This window comes from Temnothorax longispinosus, chromosome 5 (genome assembly GCF_030848805.1).
Source record: "Temnothorax longispinosus isolate EJ_2023e chromosome 5, Tlon_JGU_v1, whole genome shotgun sequence".
Taxonomy (NCBI): Eukaryota; Metazoa; Arthropoda; class Insecta; order Hymenoptera; family Formicidae; genus Temnothorax; species Temnothorax longispinosus.
Window position 1 is genome coordinate 7,259,007 of NC_092362.1, and position 9,472 is coordinate 7,268,478.

Below are 9,472 nucleotides of genomic sequence, written 5' to 3' on the forward strand. Positions count from 1 at the left end.
ATTTTATCTACTTATGGCACTTAACTATAGTATAAAAATATGTTTTCTCTTATTTTTCTCAGCATAAATTCCATCATAAATAGCGATAATTCTTTCTTATATAAGATACTATAAACTTGAGTTTATAATAATTATAGCCATGATTATCGCTCAGTTTATAAACGCAAGCAATGTTAAGTACTTTCGGAAAGTTCATGATCGAAGTGGGAAAACTTTTTAACGTCGCTATTCGCAACGAGAAATTTCCGCGACGCGGAAAATGCGAGATCGCGTTTTATTCGTACTATAATGCTGTGTAATTAATTCGACTAATTGCGAGAGGTTTGGAGAAGTGAAATAAACGCGTTTTCCAATAGGAGTCTCTAAAGCACAATTGCTCGATGTAACCGACATGAACGTGAATTATAAAAAAGTTAGTAGATTTATTGAGTTTATTCCAATTGAGATTAATCCCACTGTTGTTACAATATATAGAAATTACAATCAGAATGATGTTACGATAAGATACATTCTGTTGCGTGTTAGAATAGATATTATGGTTAAATATGGTTTGATAAAACAATTCGATATAACAATAAAATTAATGATAAGACTTGATATAATAATAATTAAATAATTTGATACAATTTCTCATGCAACAGAATTGAATAGCTAAGATTGCCTTAAACGTTTCAAAAATTATGTAAAATTGTCGCGACCTAAAAAGTCCTGCAACTTAAAGTCACAACACGTAAACTGGTGGAAAAATTTGCCAGTTAGCAAATTTATTGTTATATACCTATCAATTTGTTGCGACAACACTAACCGGGTTACATTCGCACAATCCATATACGCACTCTAAAAAAATCATGATTAAGCATTTCGGCAAGCAAATGCATTATGTTATAAAATTCGAAGTAAAACATTGAAACATTTCGAAATCTACTTTGTCAACGATGAAAACAGAGAAAGTGGATCGAGACCATATTCAAGAACTCCCTATCAGTATGAGAACTTGTGAGATTCCGGCAACACTGTAACTATACCTGAAGACTGCAACTAATTTTAAAGTAAGTCCTTTTATCAGTAAACATTGAGTGAACGAACATTCGTGCAAAATTTTATGAGAGATTAGGTGGAATTCTTTTCTAAGTGGAATCCTATACGAAAACAATGATATATAGATGTAATTTCTTTTTTTCTAAAAAGAACGTCTTTCATATAGAAATCTTATAATGATAATCCGAGATCTATAGACTATGCAAACGCGTAGTCGTGTGAAGTGATGAGTTTTGCGTATTTGTCTACTTTTAGTTAACGAAACCTTGTTTTTATATTATGCGAGACAATTGCCGCGATTGCACGATCTCACCTGATTTCGTAAAATTTACTTTGTGCAGTCTATCACGTTACAACTTCAATGATTTGCTTACGATATAATCATGTATCAAGAATTTTATCGTGTTTCTTTGTTTTGTCGCGGTATAGCGCAAAACAATGAATTTATTCGACTTTTGAACATTTACCTTTTACAATCTCGTTAAAATACGCGGTAATTAAATTAACTTTCCTGCTAGGAAAATGTTGCGCAGCCGAGAAAATTCAAGCTTATTCTATTATACTTTTGTGGATATTCTAATGCAGAATATTAAGAGAATAAATTAAAAATTTTGCAGGACGCGTAATACAACACTTAATTACGGAAATAAAAGTATTTTAACTGACATGTGAGACATTCTTCTGTCTCATCTCATTCAAGAACTCCGGAAACGTATTTTTAATTAATATCGAGATTTTTAGAAGACAGGAAAGTTTTTTCTGTAGATTTTAATGAGCTTACTTTTCCAAATTGCCTTGAATCTCAAAAAATGTAAATTATATTACATGTATGTATATACATATATGTATATATTATATATACTATAAATTGTAATTTCTTTAATAAACATTTAGTGAGCAAACATCTGTGCAAAATTCTCTCGGAAGAGACTCGGAGTTCCAAAGAGCTCCTAAGACGAACCTTAACAGAGAATCCCGTTGTGCCTGGAGCGGCACAACATAATTTGTGACAGCAACGGGGTCGCCAAGACATCCAAGAGAGATTATAGAGGTATTTCCAATAAGACAGTCCAAACATCTGGGAAGGATTACCGAAATATCCCAGAAAACATTTTCATACTGCAAGAAGTGAAGGCACATTGTCAATAGAGAACCATTGAAACGTTCCATACAACCCAAAAATCTTCGGAGACAAAGTCAGGGAGCACGTATATCGGAAGAAAAAAGTCGACGTGAAATATTCACGCAACCGTCAGGCAGTCAGCTGATAGCGATATTTGAGGCGCGCTGACATTGACCTCTGCACTCACACCTCCTCAACCACCGAGCAGACTCAGCAACGGACAGCTGACCATGCAGGCTGAATGCGATAAGCCGAGGAAAAAACGCTAATCGCACTCCTACTATAAGTCAAAAATCTTGAAAAGCAGCGTGAATGTCGGAGGGATCGAGTTGATCCGTATAGAATACATCGTGGCTATTAAGTAAATCAGCACAACTTTCAATCGATAAACTGAATTCAGTGAATCCGATACAAGCAGCAACCGGAGTGACCCGCGATATTCGCGATAACCAGGCACAGTTTTTTATTTTTACTGTCATTTGAACGAAAATATGCCCGAAACGGAATCTCACATTACAATATTGATAGGCCAGCAATATCCCCTGATCAACCGGATATAACAACTCGCTCCCTGCTAATGAAAATAATGACAGAGTAAACGCTAGACTTTCGAGACTAGATGTTAGTCAGCCTCCTAGTATATAGTCACACTTAGAAAAGAATTCCGCCTAATCTCTCATAAAATTTTGCACGAATGTTCGTTCACTCAATGTTTACTGATAAAAGATCTTACTTTTGTATATTCCTCTGGATATTCAAACAAGATATTAGAAAACACTGCAAAATGTAAAAATTTAAGTACATTATTTTAAAATAGTTATATATCTAGACCATAGTCTTTTTTAAGATATAATGAAATTAATTTAATTATTTTTTTAATAACATCGTCACAGTGAATAACAGTAGGTAAACTAATGAATCCAGTAATCAATAAACGTTTTAATTTCCGTTTTGTTTTGATTTCAGTAGACCTCCGATCACTCTCTCTCTCTCTCTCTCTCTCTCTCTCTCTCTCTCTCTCTCTCTCTCTCTCTTTCTCTGCTGCTCTCTGGCAAAATAATATACGAATAAAAAAAATATTTTTTATCCACTTGTAACTTGTCTGTGTGATGATCGTGTGCGCAACAGCAAAGGGAAACATTATCGCGGAATAAATGGTGCAAAACGCGCTGACAATGTCTCGACCGTTTACCTACAGAAGCGTCATCCACGCAGATAGATTTTGCCGATCGATGTAATCTATTCCAACCAGCTATCGGGTTAACGTAAAATTCGCACGATGATTCTCCCTCTCCCGCACCCCCTCACTCGGTTCTTTTGCTCGCAACCCTCGTTCTCTCTTTCGTATTTCTACCCTTTAACGGGGATCCACCGCTGCCGATCGAGGTCAGACACTTGGATGTCACACGATTTATAATGCAGCCCTTTCGAATAGGATGGAATACGAAAGAGAGCACGAACCAGAAATACGATCATCATATACGCGAAATCGTTGCGAATATCCTCGCACGCACCATAAAAACCCTCGAAATCAAAACAAAACACTAACGCTTACGATTACTTATAATCCTCGATTAATTATCAATTTAAAGAAGCTAGTGTCTTATATAAAGAATATTAATATACTATTTCAAACAAGTATAATATACAATATGTGTAAAATTCAGTAGATTACTTCGTACTTTACAAATTATCAATTCATGTGCGTGTAAGAAACAAAAAGCATCTCTCCAGAAAGCCATTCTTACATCAAACAAAACAAATTAGAAAATAATTATAAAATTGCACTTTTTCAATTTGTAGTTTTCAAAATTAGTAAAATTTAATATCTACGATTTTTCTCAAGTTTTCTTATTTAATCTTATTAAAAATCTTGTTTCTTATTATAGATATTAAAAAATTAATATTTTTAATATTAGAAAAATGTAACAAGTTTCATTTTTTTATACCTATTCTCTTTCATATATGCAATTCGTTATATCAAGAATGAGATATTCCACTTATTATCATGATAAACGCCATTACAATTTCTTCAAGATGTAAACCATTACAAGCAATTTTAATAAGATTACATTATAAGCAATTTCAACGAGAAAATACTCGGCAAGTTTCAAAACGTTGGACGGTTTAGAACGAGAACGTGTTTACCCCAGTATACTAACCCTAACAACCCCCGATAATGCCTCGACCGGAGCCGACCGCAACAGCAGACGTCGAGTTTGGCATTACAGGGGCTAAATCCTGTCAAACCAATCACGGCCTGGCCTGCGGCTATGAGATGTTCTTCAATCACTTTTTTACCCTCCTCATCCATCGCCGGTACCCGCATTCTCCCCTAAATTGCCCCCGTCGTTTGCGTTTGATATGTACTTGTAGTGTAATTTACTGAAAGAAGGCACTTACAAGTAAACCAGTAATAGACTTGACAGGAAAATATCTATGATAATTTAACTTTCTGCTTTATTGCGATAGATTTCCCAGGAGGAAAATATTTAATATTAAAATAACGTTAATTTTTTAGGCATATTATACGTCTATAAATGTACGCCTACAGGTGTATGTTTTGGTAGAATTCCATTAATTTTCACGACATGATACGAATATCATGTGAAAATTAATGGAATTAATACAGAGTAGTTTTAAAAGATCTCACATGCAATTAAATGCCTTTAAAAACATGTAATTATTACACTTATCGCACAAATCTATTGATTACAACAGACGACACTGCATGACACTCTCATTTTTTGACAAGTTGCGTTCGCACGCATGCGTCCGGCGATCGGGACTACTGATACTTTTAATTTTTAATATAAAGGACACTTAAAAATATCGTTTTAATTGTTAAATTGTTATTTTTAGGATGAATTTCGTCAAAACGAGTTTCTAACTAATTTTAAAAATTAGATAATTGATTATTTATTTATATATATAATTAAATATTCAATTTTCATACTATTAGCTACATGCTTACGCTTAACGAATCTGTTAACGATTGGCCGTCATTTTGACAGACACGTGCTCATTTAATCAGTTTTTTTAAATACAAAATTTTTTAATTAAGTTTATTTCTTTTTCCCCAATTAATTGTTAAATATTAAAGTTTTTTTACAATAATTATTATTTTTACTTTTAATTGTTCAAATAAATAGTAAGTATTTTTCTCCAATGTGGTCGGACACTGGGATGTGTCCGGCCACTGGGACGTTTACCTTATCATAAATTACATAATGTGGTGTTTTGAAACTATTTTTGTACATAATTCGTTGAAAACAACTATAAATGCCAAGCGATCGTCGTCGCACTCGCATTCACGATATGTATGTCTATTGTCTATCGGTATAGTTCAGTTTTGTTATTTTGTTTGTCTGTTTAGCTATCCGCTGCGGTAAAAAATGAAGTATTCTTTGTTTGCCTTACTAATTCTGGTGATGGCAATTATGAGCCGTGAAAATGTCGAAGTGAAATATATATACGAATGGAAATATGCTGCTTATGCGTGGCAAAGTCAAGAGCAAATGGAAGTCGCGGTAGCTTCTGGAAATTACAACCCTAAAAAGTGCTTATTATACGATGCATCCAAAGCAGACGGTAGGTTGATGGCAGGCTATTCAAAGAAAGTACTGATTTTATACAGAAATATGAATACTTCTATTATGTTAAACGACAGTTTATGGTTATATAGCATTGAACTACTTTCTATAATCACATTATGATCTGTATACATATACACTTGATTATATATGTATACTTCAATATTGCTAATGTAATAAATAGCATTATTACGTCTGTGAAATTCGCGAAATAAATATATCTTTTAATAACGCGCAAGTTCCGTTTAGAAACAAAATTCTTATAGATGGTAGAGTATTCATTACTATACCGAGAGAAATGGGCCCTGGTTCACCTGCTACTTTGGCAACAGTAACTGATGTAATGGGAACAGGAGGTCCACTTTTAAGTCCATATCCAAATTGGAGTTGGCATACTAGTAGGTGTATGTGCGATGGTATTGTAAATGTTCACCGAACGCATGTAAGTATTAATATCTTTCGTCCCAACGGTTTTTACATCTTACAGTTAGGTATTGTTCTTTAAATGATCAACAATTTATTATGTGTTCCACCTATATGCACTGCAGTCAGCTTGCACAATATGTGACAATATGTGAAGTGGAATAATTTTTATTTTCTCCTCAGATTCGATGCAATCATCTTTTTGTTCTGGATAACGGCAAAATTGGACTCGATCAAATTTGTGATCCTAAATTATTGATTTTCAATTTAGAAGATGATACGTTAATTAAAACTATTCACATTCCAATTGAGCTCGCCACTAATCAAACGGGTTTTGGATTATTGGTAACGCCTTTAGTTTATGTTCCCGGAAACTGCTCGCGATTCTTGGATGAAATGATTGTTAGTATGTCCTCTCTTTTAATCACAGTAGCACACGGAAAAAACAGTAATGTTGTATTAACTGCATTAGCTAACAGCAGTCTAAATGAAAATAATTTTGTCAATTTAATAACACAATATTAATGAAATAAATGTCATGCTTTTGTTTTAATGAAATGTTATTTGTCTAATACTGTTATTAAATCAACAAAGTTATTTTAAATAAGACTGTTATTAGCTGTTAATACATCATTTTTTCTGTATACATATTCGCTTATAAAAATATTATTTAGTTATATTCAATACACATATAAATACAGGTATTTATAGCTGACATGCAAGGTTCCGGTTTAGTGGTGTATGACGCATCTACAAAGCGTATGTGCAGAGTTGAATCTGATTACATGAAACCGACTTCTACTTTTGTTTCCGTAGCAAATGAAAATTTTACTTATGTAGGCGGTATCTTTAGTATGACAATCATTTACGATGGCAAGTACTTTTTAATATAAAGAATATTGCTTTAATTTTAATATCTAACACGTATGTACATGTCATGTATATTTATGTTATGCGCGCTGATAACATAATCCATGAAACATAGAAAACTTTCTTGCAAATAATCAATAGCATTTTGCTGATTTTTATAATTTTTATATTTCTTTTATAAATATTTTAGACTTATATTATGCTGCTGTATCGGGAAAGGAAATCTATAAGATAAAAATGAAGACGCTGTTAGAATGTCCAAATAAAGAACAGGCTAATAAACAAAGTAAAGTCGTGATTAAATTATCAAGCCTATCAGGACAGATAGCATCAACGGGACATGCAATACTTTATAGCGATTCTTTGACAATGTCTATTTTAGGCACGAACGTTTGTACGAAATCCAATAAGAACACGGTAAGATATCTGAATGCACTTATTCTTTACGTATTAATCGATAATAAATTATTTAAAATTTCATTAACGATTATCACATCTAATAATTGTTACTACGATTTTATTGTTGTTAAATAAAACATTAATTTTAAGGTGGTACTCGCACAAGATTTCGAAAAATTGCAAACTGTATGTTCGCTGAAAGTTTCATATTTTTTTAATGAGGTAACGGGTCTATCAAATAGATTTCAGCGTCAGGTTCTTGGTACCATGGATATATATGAAATAAATTTCCGCTATTTCACAATGAATTTATCAGAAGTACAGAATGAAATTTTCAGAAGTGCAAAAGGAGATATGATTTCTCCAACCACTACTAACGATAACTTTTGGATATCATGGTTACTTAACGTATTGAACGAATATTTTCACATATATGTATGATTTAAATTTACATATACAATATGTATTATATGTATAAGTCTTACATACATAATGCTACTACAAACAATTAATCTGTTTCCTTTTAATTTAATTTTAAGAAAATTTGAAAATTTGTGAATTATATCAATAATATCGGAGAACGTTGAAAAATTGCGCAATGTTAGAAATTAGAAATAAATATCGATAATTACAAGTAGAAAACACACATTTAACATAATTTTTGGTATTTTTCTCATTTCAAGTTAAACATTTGTAAGTTTAATTTCATATATAAGCTGTGTAATATATGATCAGTACAAAATTACCTTTTTCAAAAAAGGCGCCAAGTACACGCAATGTATTTTGTAAATTCAAAAATCCAATCTAAATGATAGCTTTATTTCTTCTTCACAAAATTATATTATCTAACTTAACTCAAGTGCCATGTATTTCAAAAAAAGATATGAAATCTTTAAATTAAATTGCGCCAATTGCAAAGAGATTATTATATCACAAAATTGCGTTACTAAACTCAATCCAAGTGATACATACTAACCTAAGTGGTAGTAGCCTTATTTCTCCTTAACAAAATTATATCACAAAATTGCGTTACCTAACTCAACCTAAGTGATATGTTATTTCAAAAAAATATATGAAATTTTTAAATTACGCCAACTACAAAGAGAATATATATATTACTTTGAAAAATAATTGTAGTGCAACTACTCTTAAAAAATAAAACAAAATTGTGTTACCTAACTCAACCCAAGTGGTATGTATCTTTGTATTCCTGAGGGTCTTTCTATCAACTCAAGTGGTAGTAGTTTTAATTCTCCTTGATAAAATTATAATATTACAAAGAATCATTTTAATCACAAAGAATTAAAGAGGTAACATTATAAAATAAAAATATTTAATTAAAATAAAATAAATAAATTTTTCTTGTAAAAAACTTGGCGCTGCTTTTTTAAGGTCAATCCAGACGAACTTGCATATAGGTGCATAAGCATATGCATAAAAAGATGGATTGGTCTATTTCCTTTTGCACATATATATGAACCAATCAACGCTTATGTTTATGCGCTATGCAAATTTGTCTGGATTGACTTAAAAAAGCAGCGCCAAGTTTTTTACAAAAAAATTTATTTATTTTATTTTAATTAAATATTTTTATTTTATAATGTTACCTCTTTAATTCTTTGTGATTAAAATAATTCTTTGTAATATTATATTTTTATCAAGGAGAATTAAAACTACTACCACTTAGATTGATAGAAAGACTCTCAGGAATACAAAGATATATACATACCACTTGGGTTGAGTTAGGTAACACAATTTTGTTTTATTTTTTAAGCTATTCCTTTCATGACACCAAAGTCTTAAGACTTAAGAATTAACTGATTTTTTGGTACGAGAAAGTTAAAATGCATATCTTTACGCCAGAAAAAAATTAAACCACATTACCGAACATATAAAGAAGAATTATGATTTTGAAAATTCGATATTTTATATGTGACGTTATCGAAAAAGTCTATTTTCTACATTTCAATGTAATAATTTGTTTATCTTAAGATTTAAGGTATTAAATATTAACTGCGCTACATAT

The 9,472-nt window shown here is 31.7% G+C and overlaps 1 protein-coding gene across 2 annotated transcripts; it reads left to right on the plus strand.

Moving 5' to 3' along the window:
- Positions 1 to 1,012: 1,012 nt before the first annotated feature.
- LOC139813280 (major royal jelly protein 3-like) lies at positions 1,013 to 9,472 on the plus strand. Of its 2 annotated transcripts, XM_071778669.1 has the most exons (7): positions 1,013 to 1,049; positions 5,538 to 5,752; positions 6,021 to 6,196; positions 6,361 to 6,579; positions 6,879 to 7,050; positions 7,238 to 7,464; positions 7,597 to 9,472. In XM_071778669.1, exons 2-7 carry the CDS (start codon positions 5,557 to 5,559, stop codon positions 7,885 to 7,887), a joined length of 1,281 nt encoding a protein of 426 aa, XP_071634770.1. In that variant the 5' UTR covers positions 1,013 to 1,049; positions 5,538 to 5,556; the 3' UTR covers positions 7,888 to 9,472. The 2 variants fall into 2 exon arrangements, with proteins under 2 accessions (XP_071634770.1, XP_071634769.1); XM_071778668.1 differs by lacking the exon at positions 1,013 to 1,049 and having other exon boundaries at positions 5,458 to 5,752.

Excerpts from the sequence above, each read along its gene's own strand:
- LOC139813280 (XM_071778669.1), top strand. The coding sequence starts at position 5,557 with ATGAAGTATTCTTTGTTTGCCTTACTAATTCTGGTGATGGCAATTATG. Across the intron at positions 5,753-6,020 it reads CGATGCATCCAAAGCAGACG|ATGGTAGAGTATTCATTACT; the intron begins GTAGGTTGATGG and ends AAATTCTTATAG. Across the intron at positions 7,051-7,237 it reads TATGACAATCATTTACGATG|ACTTATATTATGCTGCTGTA; the intron begins GCAAGTACTTTT and ends TAAATATTTTAG.